General features: G+C 36.8%; 1 protein-coding gene and 1 long non-coding RNA gene across 2 annotated transcripts; both read left to right on the top strand.

The window, feature by feature from the left end:
* Nucleotides 1–2,064: 2,064 nt before the first annotated feature.
* On the top strand, nt 2,065–7,560 carry LOC139125382 (uncharacterized). The gene is made up of 4 exons (XR_011550216.1): nt 2,065–2,328; nt 2,701–3,006; nt 6,754–7,026; nt 7,438–7,560. It is a non-coding gene; the product is annotated as an uncharacterized lncRNA (long non-coding RNA).
* Nucleotides 7,561–8,442: 882 nt separating this feature from the next.
* LOC139125381 (tyrosine kinase receptor Cad96Ca-like) lies at nt 8,443–14,069 on the top strand. The gene is made up of 10 exons (XM_070691473.1): nt 8,443–8,487; nt 8,709–8,806; nt 9,085–9,373; nt 10,349–10,459; nt 11,082–11,245; nt 11,437–11,571; nt 12,093–12,204; nt 12,582–12,678; nt 12,914–13,038; nt 13,204–14,069. Exons 2-9 carry the CDS (start codon nt 8,750–8,752, stop codon nt 13,002–13,004), a joined length of 1,056 nt encoding a protein of 351 aa, XP_070547574.1. The 5' UTR covers nt 8,443–8,487; nt 8,709–8,749; the 3' UTR covers nt 13,005–13,038; nt 13,204–14,069.
* The last annotated feature ends 139 nt before the right edge of the window (nt 14,070–14,208 follow it).

Here is a 14,208-nt window from a genome sequence, read left to right as displayed (position 1 = left end):
CAAGTGGTGGAACTTCGTACCGTCCAGGACTCCACGTCAACATGTCGTTGGTAGGCCAGGCAGATCTTGTCATCAATAGCGCCAGCATAACAGATGAGGGAACGTGGATATGTAGAATTCTTGACTCGACGATTGACGAAAGAATAAGACAGATGTCGGCTAATTTGACAGTTTTGGGTGAGAAAGAAAACACTCTTCTGTATATCCACTTGTCTACCTACCTAATTACATACAAGCTACCTAATCTAACCTAATCTACCCATGCATTCAATATTAGTCCGTACTTTCACTCACTCGTCCATGCACCCACCAATCAATGTATCCATGCGAGCATGCACATACATCCATACATCCATACATCCATACATACATACATACATACATACATACATACATACATACATACATACATACATACATACATACATACATACATACATACATACATACATACATACATACATACATGTGTACTACCCTGCATCGATAAATGATAATGCCTACTTCTAATTCTGCAATATTGTGCAGTGAAAATTTTAAAGTGAAAAGCTTTGTGTTATATGGTGTTGTGCAGTGCTTTGATTGGCTGATCCAATCACACAGCAATTTAGTAACAAATATATTTATTCTGTTTTCAGATGATGATCCTTACTGTGTAAAGGTGTCTGGTGTTGGTCCAAACGGAGAGGTTATCATCGGCAGCACAGTGGAACTTCAATGCAGCATTGGAAGTCGTGCCTTGAAATTTGGAAACTTAGTATGGACAAGAAATGGAATAGATATGGAGAGAAGGTTTCTGAATCCAATAAAATTCTCCAAAACTATCAAATTCAAAGATGATGGAATTCGCATGAATTGTAGGTTTAACCACAGCACATTTGACTTTCCCTGGACGTGTAACGACAGTATTGTGTTCCATGTTCAAGGTAACCAACCTGTTTGCTTTTGATTTAATCTTTGATGTTTATTCTGACATTGTATGTCTACACAAAAGTAATTACATGCATATATATATATATATATATATATATATATATATATATATATATATATATATATATATATATGCCTTTGCTCATTATATTATGTATATCCACAGAGAGAGAGAGAGAGAGAGAGAGAGAGAGAGAGAGAGAGAGAGAGAGAGAGAGAGAGAGAGATGTCATTCTCTCTTCTAAATTTGACAAATTCATTAAAATATAACAGCCGATAGAATGTCGTTGGTCTCAATTTATTTCCTTATTATAGCCTTAATCTATTTTGTCATGTTGTCCTTGTTAGATCCGCCGACTTCTGACCGTAAAGAGATTCCCCTCTGCATTAGGAAGGGCGAAACCTTGAATTTGACTTGTCCATACACGGAAGGAACTCCTCCTGTGGAGCAAATAACTTGGAAAGTTGATGGGAAAGGATATGTCATTGACCAAAATCGTCTTGTAGTAAAAAACATCAGACATAAAGTGCCAAGTCCTATCAAATACACGTGTACAGCAACAAGTGAATATTTTAATGGTCTTGTCAACACCGTCCGAGTCAAGTTTATTGTCACCGTGGAATGTAAGAAACGAATCTCCCATTGAACTGTAGTGCATGTCATTAACTTTACAACAATATCTTTGTCCCGAGGTTTATGATATCCCTCTGAAATATAAGTCTAACGTAATGACAGGCCGTGACATACCATATCACACTTCTTACTATTACTAGATACACCAATTGTAATGCCGCTAGTAGGCTGGCTCCCAGTCGCTTGGATTTTCTCGGCAGCTATTACTGGCTGGCCAAGTAAGGCGTTCATCCCACGATCGACGAACAGCCTACCATTAGCGCGACAATCTGCCAATGTTTAGTCGTTCAATTTATTATGCCTTGATACTAATATGCCCACAGACTTGGAACAAGTCTATGACGCCAGGTCTCTTTCTCATCTGCTTCCATTCTTACCGTGTAACAAAGTCTCTCAGCAACTTAATGCTGAAACACACAACTCGTCACTTTAACGTAAAATACTTAGAGCGCACCTCTGTATTTACGCTGCAGTTTTTCCCAATTTTTTAGATGAACCCGTGGTTTATCTCTCTCACGGATCTGAAATACAAGTCGACGAAGGGGACGACCTCGCTGTAGACTGTTCTGTAGATTCCAATCCGCCATCTTTTGTTACATGGATTCGTCCTGACGGAATCCGAGTACCCGGACGTAAACTAATTATAGATGTTGTTCATAGAACAGATCATGGGATTTACAATTGCAGCGCTGTCAACTCAATGTGTACTGAAGAAGGGTACCTAGGGACAGCGTATAATTTGACTACAGTCTTGGTGATGTGTACGTTTTAGAATTGAATCCTTTAATCTGCCAGATTCAGCATAAGATTTAGAGCGTGATGACCCATAAGAAATACAGAAAAACAATATGCCTATATTCTGAGGAGATAGGTCCGCACACAGAAAAGCATACACGCGTATACTAACAGACAGACTCACTACAGACCTGGGCTGGAGATAGACAATGCACGTGGAAGGAAACAACAAATTTTATCATATTTTGAAACTCTATTCTTGTTAGGCACAGTTTTTTTGTTTGTTTATACCGACGATATCAGTTATAAGTTATAGGATATAAGTTCAGTATGTCTTTTCATAACTACAAGGATGCTGTACATTGTCACCTTGTTAACGGTACCGATTTCAATTTCAGATCCGCCAACTGCGCTGAACAAAATCCAGAACAGTAAATCTGCGGCCGATCAAGGTGAAGTTGCCACTCTGACGTGTGAAATTGACAGTTATCCTACGTCGTCAATTCAATGGTTTCGATTGAATGGTGGTGCCCTTGAACAATTATCTGATATTTTCAAAGAAAATGAGGTCCTTGGTAACTCGATTGCGGTCAGCAAACTAATGATCAACAACACTGACCCTAGCAGAGACTATGGAGTCTATGTGTGTAAATCAAAAAACGAAAAGGGTAGCCTGGCATTCAACGTAACTCTACAAAGAAAATGTAAGTCATGTTTTAATGATTTGGTTAATCGTAAATGCAGGAATATTTGGCAACATTCAAGAAGACGTATTGCGACAAGCTGATGGCGCCACAAACATCTTACGCAAAACACCGACACCGAGTAATTGCGACATTGACTAATTAATAATGTTAAAATAAAATGAATTTTCACTTTCTTTAAGTCACTTTTAATTCTACTATCGATTGCTTGGGTTTTGTGTTGAGTGAAGCACAATAGGGACTTGGAGTTTGGGTTAATTGACTGAATTGTCAGAAGGGTTTAAAGTGAGCGGAGGGGTTCGTAAGCATTGTTTTCACAATGGCAGATTATTTGCTCGATTGGCCAAATTGGCCGCTTAATCAGATCGCAATGTCAAAAGCTACATACAATAGGATAGATCACAAGTAGCGCTCTTCCGTAATTATCATCAACTTAAGGTGACTGCTCTGCTGTACATTTTACCATAGACGCAAACTAAATCGCAAACTAAACTAAACTGAATTTTAACTGCGTGGGTCCCCATAAACCACTGCCACAGACAACAAATGTAACAATTTCCAGACTTTATGTGCATCTGTGTTTACATTTTTATTCAACCTGATGACCCAACTCGGGGCACAAATTAAGTGACAATTGCGCGCAATTAGCTCCCGTTTGTAACTGTGAAAGTATGTCCCGACACAAGTGGATAGGTTTAGCGAAAACAAACTTCACATTTTCCCCCTGTTAAGTCAATCATCTAAAGAGGATGTGACCATACGAACTCTACTGTGAACATAAATCCTTTTATAAAATACCATCGTTGATTTGTGTAACAGTCAGGAAGTAAGTACAGATATAGTATATTTTACTCACTTGTTCCTTTTTGATCGGTGATGGATGGGAGGTTATGACGGAAAATTGCACTTTATGACAGTGTGCACAATCGTCGGCGTTGTCTGTCGGCAAACGTTCTGAACAAACATGAAGTAAATACTATGATTGACTCAGCGCATTTTAGCTCACGTGTGTAAACACGTGGGCTAATGTCATAGCGATGTCTGTCTGTCCGTGTGTGTGTGTCTGTCTGTCTGTCTGTCTGTTTACACGATAACTCAAAAACGCCCGGACGGATTCAATTCAGATTTAATACACAGGTACCATATGCTACTTGCAAGAACTGATTAGATTTTGGTTAGTGTGGCTTGCATATTAATGAAGTTATGCAATATCGTTTTTTCCGTACAATGGTTTCCCTATGAAGACGGTAATGACAGTGTAGACATATATCAAGAAATACTGCACATAATATCATGAAATTTTTCACAGATGAGAACATCATGATGATACTGTGAGTGTCATGTCAATTATCTTCTCATTTGCATATTTAATGAGCTTTTGTTATGAGTAAGATAACTCCTGCACCAAACTTGATGATACTTGCAACAAATATTGATCTGATATATATCTAATTATACTTAGAAGCATTAGGCAGTGTCAAGTTAATAAATAGCTCATTTGCATATTTTATGAAGGTTTGTAATTAGTCATATAACTCCGATATAACTTCACCAAATGTGATGAATTCTGCTGCAGATACTGATCCTACTGATATCTAATTGTGGTGTAGAGCATTTAGTTGTGTGAAGTTAATTAAGGTTTGATTTGCATATTGAATGAACTTTGTAATTAGTGATATTACTCCAAAATTACAGCGTTAAATTTGTTGAAACTTGCTACAGATGTTGATTTGATAAATATCCAATAGTACTGAGAAGCATTGAGCAGTGTCAAGTTAATAATTAGCTCATTTGCATATTTCATGAAGTCTTATAATTAGTCATATAACTCCGAAATAAATGTATCAAATGTGATGAAAACTGCTGCACATACTGATACGACAGATATCTAACTGTATTGTAAAGCATTTAGTAGTGTAAAAATAATTAAGGGTTCATTTGCATATTTAATACACTTTGTAATTAGGTATATAACTCTGAAATTTCGGCACCAAAATTTTGTGAAACGTGCTACAGATATTGATTTGATAAATATTTAATTGTGCTATGAATCATTGAACAGTGTCAAGTTAATTTAGGGTTTATTTGCATATTTAATGAAGTTTGTAATAAGTGACATTACTCTAAAATTACAGCATTAAATTAAATAAAATGAGCTACAAATGTTGATCTGATAGATATGTAATTGTCCCATAAAGCAATGAGCAGTGTCAAGTTAATTAACAGCTCATTTGCATCTTAAATAAAGTTTTGTAATTAGTGATTATACTCTGAGAGTACTGTGCGAAGTTGAATAAACCTGCTACATATAGTGATAACATATATCTCATTGTTCGGTGAAGCGCACTACTATTAATGAACCTGTTGTAAAACACGTGAGCATATTCAGTTCATATCTGGTGTATTAATGCGCCTTATAGACATAAATTCAGAGTCTCGAAAGTTTTACAATACTTTTCGGTTTACCGCTTGGGAGAGCTTTATAGACTAAAGGAGTAAATTAATTTTTCTTTCGCCTACTTATTTTTGTAAAAATTGAAGATTTTCGTTTCCTCAATAGAATAAACACAGGGATGGCGGCCATTTTGAATTTCAAGTGTCCGGAACTGTTCGGCAGTTTGATCCTGTAGTACAGCAGTTTGCTCAATCGCCCTTTCGTTTTCTTTTTTGATTTCAAAAGGGAATGGTTTGAATTTTCCGTTCGGAAAGTTTGAGCAAAATTTTAAGATTTTCAATTTCGAGACGACTACTACATTAACAAGACGTGCTGAAACCTATCACCTGTTGACCTTTGACCCTAGCATCATTCATGTAACCGCCAGTCCATTCTTTTGTGAAGTAACATTCATCGCTCATATCAATGATACTGTGTTGGGCAAACTAGTTCACGTTAAAGCTTTAGCGAGTATTTGTACATTATCATGTGTGCGTAAAATGGTCTTGAACGAAGGTCAGTGCAGTACCGTTAAGAATGTATTAGAAAATTAATGTGTAGAAATGCAAATGACATGTTACAACCATAGGCTAAGAAAGTAAAATGAAAGATACACTGTACGTTCCGGCTGCCAATGTATGCAGACCTCGACCACATCACATACATGCCCTCTTTCAACAGGGCAAACCAGGCCCCTACAGAGCAGCGTGCTCTATGATCTCCGACCTGTTGAGTGGAAACTGATCTCCAGTGAACAAGCATGACGCATGGGTAGCCAGAAAGGGGTGCCGTCCTTTTCCAAGTAACACGCAATGGCAGTGCTCGAGCTTTTAGCTAAAAATACACACGCTTTCGTCAAACACCATCCTTGTAAGGAAATAATAACCCCGCCGTTTCCCCACGCAATTTCTAGAGTTGTTTGCCCTATACTCTTCCATGAAGTTACGTGGGCGATAACTTTCATGTTGTCTTAAATATGCCTTCATTTCGTGGCTTTCCTTAAAATTTTAACACACCTCCCAACCGTGAAAGATACAATGTTTGCTGCCGCTGATGTTTGTGGAGCCGAAGGCAGTTATGACGTCACGGGAGGTCACATTTTATTCGAATCTTGTATCTATCCTTCAGCCTGCTAAATGTTCCATTGTGGCGTTTTCACAGGAAGATTTTAGACCTGGTGAATTTTAAAATAAAAATACACGTTACATGATCAATAAGTTCAAACACAAACTAAATTAAATCGTCTGCAAATACAGGATTATTATCCTCACAAATACGGCCAGTATTTACATAGCTTAACGTTTTCATTTCAGCCGAACCAGATCCTGTTGTCAACATCCACTTTAATGTCAGTGAAAACGCCGTATTTGTCACTTGGACGCCAGGTTTCGATGGAGGTCACAGGCAAAATTTTCTGATAGAGTATTGGGAAACTCCAGACGGCAATAAGCAAAGGACATTATATATTAATGAGTCTGTGTGTACAATTGAACACTTAGAACAAGACACTAATTATAATATACAAATCATCAGCGTCAATGAGCTAGGAAACAGTAGCAGCGACACATTTGCATTTCAAACACCGGGTAAGTTTACAATTCGGCTGGTTAAGTTTTTGGTTCAGTACCAGTTTTCTTGAATGGTGTTGAAAATAGATGTAACTGATATCTCTGCTCTATCTATCATCTAGAACGATGTTCGAATGTGAACTAAAATCTCGAAATTTAATAGTACAACGTAAGCTTACCGATGGATTGAAGTTAATTTACGGGTATGTAAAGTATGTCAGAGACACGGTGCTTGTGAAAGTTATGTGTAATTTTCGATCTCTCATATTACATGACCTAACGCTATACTACCCACTTTCACGAGTACGAAAGTGTTCTCAGGCAAAATGTCAGATCATATTCAACATTTGAAGACCCGTCATCAGCAAAACTAATCTAGTAATATCATCATTTTGTCTCCTGTAAACTACGCTTTATTTCACATTCAAGCCGTATTCACAAGTGATGAACAGATCAAGCAAGATTACACCATCCAAGTGATCGTTTTTGTCGTTGTTTTCGTACTGGTGTCCACGGTAACAGTGATAATCCTATTCATTCTGAAGAGAAGAAGTAAGTAAACTTTAGTTCAATGACCGGAACATTTTGGTTGTAGGGAATGTTTCTAGATTAGTATCCAGGAGTTCAGTTCAACGATAAACTTTTATATCCCTCTTCAGATATTCAGTCACATGTATACTTTCGATACTATCAAGGAATAGTATATAGATGCTGCACCATTTCAAAACAGCGGGAATCCTATAGCGTGTTGAAACGTGCTGAAATAGTGTAACACATCATAGAAGGAGGGTATTGGCCCGTGTTTACTCCCAACAACTCTAATTCGTTAGGTAAAATAGTCTTTATATAAAGCAGAAATCTTTCTGTCGGCCGGCACGTTAAATCATGAATTACTTTGGTTGACTGCGGCAAATACCGCGAATTACCATTACATAATAAATACACAGGAAGTCGCATCGAGAGTTATGTCACGGATCGGAAACCTAAGCAAACAGTTATTAACGATGCGGTCTATTTCTAGAGTAATTTACAATGCCTTTAGAATCGCCTGTGACCTTAGAAGAAGATGTTATTCAGTTTCAGGCATTTAAAAACAAGTATTTATGTCTAAACACTTAAATACGCCGTGGACAACGACTTTGAAAGGGGTCTATTGAATTGTGGATCAGTTACCTAAATACAACATGAAGGTCATAGAATGTTTTGCTGCGTACACACCTGTAAGAATTCACTATAAGACACAACTTCCCATTCAAAATGCCTATTCACGACACCAAAGTTGTGTAAAGATGTCAATTTCCTTGTCATTTGAAAATATATTTTCTCCAAATCGAATCCCGTCGGCTGACGCATAGATGTTCTGACGCATCTCTCTCTCTCTCTCTCTCTCTCTCTCTCTCTCTCTCTCTCTCTCTCTCTCTCTCTCAGTTTTTAAGCGCAAAAATGTCTACGAGGAAGTAAGGGCTAACGATGCCTCAGGTACGCGTTATGCTCACAATACTTTTCGTAACTTAGCACACGCGTTTGCCTACTAAGTGCTACGATGGATCAAGGCGACCCATAATTACACCAGATTTATGATTACAGGAATAAACCATCACAAATGAAAAATTGTGAATTTCGTAGAATGGAAAGTGTAAGACTAAACCCACGCCAGTGATTTCTGCAATTTTTATTCGTTGTTCTTTATCTCCTTTCAGTTCAATCAAATGGCCACCACGCATGCCCGGAAGAAATACCAATGAATGAAATCGATAACTATGACGACGCAGCAACTCTCGATGTATTTAATGGTGAGGTATGTGTCTGAAATATTTACAGCCTATGTGAACCCAATAATAAAACTATTCATAATGATCTAAGACGTAGCTCGCATAGATAGTGTAGGCAGTGAAAGGAAGAAAGTTAACCCTGACAGTCACTTAGACGTCCAAGCCGTGTTTTGAAGTGCGTAACAAATGAGAACAAAATTGATTAATTGAGATTGCAATGACAATTCCTGAATGATCATGAACTTGATGATAAAATAGAGTACTAATTATTTGTATTCAAATTGTCTGTAATTTATGCCGACAGCAAGAAACACCGAGAGTCGAAAATACCAGTGCTGACTATGCGTCTCCCTCGCTTTGTGTGCCCCTAGTGACGCCGATGCTGAACACTGACCGTGAATATGCCCAGCCGGACGTCATACCGGAAGACCCGTACATGAAATTACGTGAGCACGTGTTTGAAGTGAATAGCAACCAAACGTGTCTGAAGGAGGTTATACACTCTGGAAAGTTCTATGACATTTACAAGGCTGACGCTTGGTTCGTTGCCGGACAAGATGGAGTGACATCGGTCGTCATCAAGACACCAAAGGGTAAAGAAGCCAGATTTTTCAGCTGTGCGTAAGATAAATATGGAGTAAACAAGTATCAGTAAGATGCAAGTGTTTGTGAAAAAGGATCAAACAGTGCTCTTTGCATACAGTGCTTTCACAAAATGCGCCGATGAAGGTTTTGATGTTAAGGTAGAACGCGCCTCGGGGACAGACATTTGGACTCTAAAACTTTTCTATTCTGATCTACCACTTGTTGGGGTTCATTTTAAAGTTCTTGGTGTAAGAAAACTTATCACCTGCTTAGTTTTTGGAAATTCAAAAATTTTTATTTTTCTCAATAGAGTTAACATAGGGATGGCGGTCATTTTGAATTTCAAATATCGGTAAATCTTGGGTTATCTGTTTCTCTAGCACCAACATTTGCACGGTAACCCCCGATTTTTATTCTTGATTTTAAAAGAGAATGGTTCAAATATTCCTTAAGGAAAGTTTGAGGAAAAGTATAAGTCTTTCACTTTCGAGGCTCGAACTACCTTAACCACGGTCCCGCTACCATTTCGCAGGATAAATAATGTGAGTCACGTTTCCATTAAATCACTTCCTGTAACACTTTAACTGTCTTTTAAGGCTGTAAGTGCCTTGAAATAGAATGACTTCTGCCAAAATTTACTGTAGAAAACATTCATCAAAAATAAATAATGAAGATAAAGGTTTACAGAGCAAAATTTGGTACTAGAGAAACGAATTAACCAAAATTTACCGTTATTTGAAAATTGAAAATTGCCGCCATCGCTGTGTTAACTCTATGAAGAAAAATATTTTTTTTTTATTTTAAATCCAAGTCGGTGAAAATTTTTCTTACTCTAAGGGCTTCAAAATGAGCCTCCTCAAGTGACTGATAATAAAACACAGGTGCCCGAAGTGCATTCTAACTTTACAACGAAGGTGTAATAAACCATTGTTACACCTTGCACTCGTTATCACTTTTCTCTGTTCAACTTGACATTGATGTAGACGTTGCAGATAAGAACTCTGATGCCAGTCTAAGATCAGAAATAGAGACGATGAAATCCATTCCACCTAATGGGCATCTTGTCAAGCTTCTTGCAACTTGCACTAAAGAAGGTAAGGGTTACTTGGACTTTCTTCTGAAGAGAATGGTTGAAAGATTCCTTCTAAATTCTTGTTACAAAGGGACTTGGTGACAAAAGCTAAGAGATATTCCGTAAACACGCCTGTAACATTGTAAATAAAGTATTATTCCACAGAACTGGGTGGTCAACAAGTTCACGTTTTAGTAATATTGTTATCCTATTCAAACTTACGGTCTATATGTCTTATTCTAACTCTATAAAAGGTGATTCAATAACCGAACTTATGTGTTACAATCTTGATCACCAGGCTTCATCCCTTTACAAAGCAACAGTTGAATCAGGCGCGCACACATAGAACTACGCAATCACATAGTGCAAACTATCTCACTATATCAGACGAGGATCAAGATTCACAAACAAACTTACCGTTATGAGCTGATTGATTAATACTATAGATCAGATTTTGCTTCGCATCCTTCCACCCATTAATTGATTAGCACTTATTGTGAACAAGAGAACATTTAGACATTGGAATTTGGTAGTCATTCACGGTGAATGTTCTGGAATAACCTCTATTCAACGTAGAACTTTTGTACGCATTTGCCATGTCTCATTACGATTTCAAATATATTCATCCCTCCGTTGATCGACAGGCAACCCTACCTACCTGATAATGGAGTTTGCCAATAACGGTGATCTTAAGGAATTCTTGGTCTGCCATCTTACACGAATAACGTCAGTGACTGATCATCACAAACAGCTCCTTAGCTTTGCAATAGACGTTGCCAAGGGCATGAAGTACCTGGCTGAACAAAAGGCAAGTCTAACCGTAATGGGAATTGTTGTGGATACTGAGATGAAATGAGCATACATACCGATGTTCATGATTATTTTAACTTTGACTTTGTGATTAGTTTTAGGGAAAAGACTTAAACCTGTGAGAATTTCATCTTGATGATAAAACGAAATACTGAAATCAACAAGTGTCTCTGCATTCCTTGACACCAGATTCTCCACCGGTGTCTGTCTGGAAAACATGTCTTGGTCTTCCATAAACAGGGAATCGCTAAGATGATAGGTAAAATATCAAATTTTGGATATGCAAGCAGCGTCACCAATCCGGGAAGATATCAAGATATGGAGGTAATACAGCAAATCAGAAAGATCGTATAATCAAATAATACTACCACTTATACAACAATCAGTGGGTCTATAGAGAAAGTCTAGATATTCTATACCCTCAGCCTCATAAATTTCTCCTCTCTCTCATATTTTTGGTATGAATTTCGAAAACTAAGCCGGAGAGAGATGTGTACCGTAAATGCTGACATAGATTTAATGTAATAGATAACGTTTCGGGCTGCGATAGACCTTCTTACATTTTTAGTGTTTACTATTCATTGCCCATAAACATAAAACGCCGTATCGTATCCGTTTATGAAAATATCAAGATGCATACGCGAACTTTGAGTTAGGTATATGTATTACGGGATTGTTATACAAACATTCATTTTACATGGCTTGCAGACACATCTGCCATTAATTATGGAAATCTCGTGATTTAGATAAATCGTCTGTAGTTCAGAGGTCCGATGTCGAATATTCATCCAATATTTGCACTTTCGATTGTTATGTTCAGACATAATAGTTTGATATCTTTACAGAAGAAACCTGACTACCGTTGGACTGCGTCAGAGGTGTTGATGAACGAACAATTCAGTTTAGCCAGCGAGGTGTGGTCTTACGGGATCCTGTTATGGGAAATATACACCATCGGTGAGTTTAAAGGAACCATAGCAGTTATGGACTCGTTTCTTAGGTGCTTCGTTCAAAGTAAACAGTTAATTAGCTAAGTATGCAATTCTAAGTAATATACATCTAACGTCAAAAGCATTTACTACAAGCAACCTTCTGTAAAATAATTGATGTCAAATATTCCTACCAAAATTTATGCAGTCTAGTGGAAATTTTCCTTATTCATATATGATATCTACGGCTTCAGCTCTACATTGTCCGATTGAGGGATATATCATAGCGAAGCTCATGTCTTTACTAGGTGCATGACGATTGTTTCATAAAAATCTTAATTTTGTTTGTTTTTCCTTCTTTCTCTTTCTTTTTCTTTTATATCCTTTCTTTCTTTCTCAACTCAGGAAGAGTTCCATACGAGGCATTCACGGAACACGAACTTATAGAAGAGTTCATCAAAGGACGAAGATTGGTATCGCCTGAAAAATGTCCAGACAATGTGTAAGATAAGTTGTTTGTAAATATTTCTCGATGTGGTGGTAAACCGATGGATATTTTGTGACACTGTAAGAACATCAAAAGGTGAGAAGTTTTGAGAATAGACAAATATGAAATAATTGTTCGCACATTAGAAGGCATATAAATTAATTGGCTCAGGTATATACATAAAGACTACACACACATAAACTCAGAGATCTGCATGATGTTCTCTCAATATTGTTTTCAATGTTTGCAGCTTCAATTTGATGTTAGCATGTTGGAAATCGAAGCCTGGGAGTCGGCCAACGATGATCGATGTGGTACAAGATCTTGATGTCATCAAATAACAAGTGGAAAATGATCAATGATTTTGGGGAAAGGGTAAGCACTCTTTATGTTATTTAATTTCGAAAAGTGTTTATTTGTAATGGTATCCCAGTTTGAAATGATCGGCGTATTACTATACAGAAGCATGATTACTGCTGGGTTTCGAACTGTTATCATGGTATTCAAATTAATCCACCTTCCATTATATTTTGTCGACAGTTCACAGCTCAGAACCAAAACATCATGAGGAAGTTTCATGCAATGGGCATCAGGAAGATTTATTTCGACGATAATAACATGAATAATACATCTACAGACAGATTTCTTAAAGGAACAGAGTAGAGTCTCTCTTTATCAGCATTTTTCATTAATTTTGTGTAATTTCTTTTCCTTTTTTTAGTTTTTGTTTTCAAAGCAGCCATTATGAAAGTAATTAATCTAGCTCAGTAATACGATACGATGTACACAAAATATACTTTCAAGGCATCCTTTAATGTTTTGCTCCATAATGTACGTAACTTTGAGAAAGAGCGATGGAAACCTTTGAATTGGATTGCCAACACTAATACTGCTATTGCTAAGTTATTCAGAATGTTTTGTAGAAAAGGCCGACTTTTAATTTCCTTGTTTTAGTAAAACCAAAATCATGATCACAGAGAATTCGGACAAAGAATGGCGGCCATTTTGAATTGAAATATCGGCAAATTTGAGGTGACATGCTTCATTTTTGAATTCAAATTGCTAAACGCGATTGTCACTAATTTTTTACTTATTTTCCTTCTTGATTATGAAATTCTGAAACTCTTGTACATGTTGCATGCATGGCTGTTGTTAAAGTTTATATTCTAAGCCGATAATGTCTTTTTTGGTGTTCATTGCAACAATAGTCGCGAGTTCAGTCTGTCTTCATTCTTATAAGCTTAATTTTCAAAACTGTAAGCTAAATTTACTTGACAAGTATTTTTCATATTCATTAGAGTACAATAACGTCATTTGCTTTAAAACACGAAGTTATTTTTACGTACTTACATTTATTCAAGATTTATGTCTCGGTAAATATATACAAAATTTATATATATATATATATATATATATATATATATATATATATATATATATATATTATATATATATATATATATATATATATATATATATATATATATATATATATATATATATATATATATATATATATATTCGAAGTATACAGATGTCCTCGAG

This window comes from Ptychodera flava (genome assembly GCF_041260155.1).
Source record: "Ptychodera flava strain L36383 chromosome 3 unlocalized genomic scaffold, AS_Pfla_20210202 Scaffold_25__1_contigs__length_14229661_pilon, whole genome shotgun sequence".
Taxonomy (NCBI): Eukaryota; Metazoa; Hemichordata; class Enteropneusta; family Ptychoderidae; genus Ptychodera; species Ptychodera flava.
Note: the sequence above shows the minus strand (reverse complement) of the source record. Positions and strands in the feature narration are given on the sequence as shown.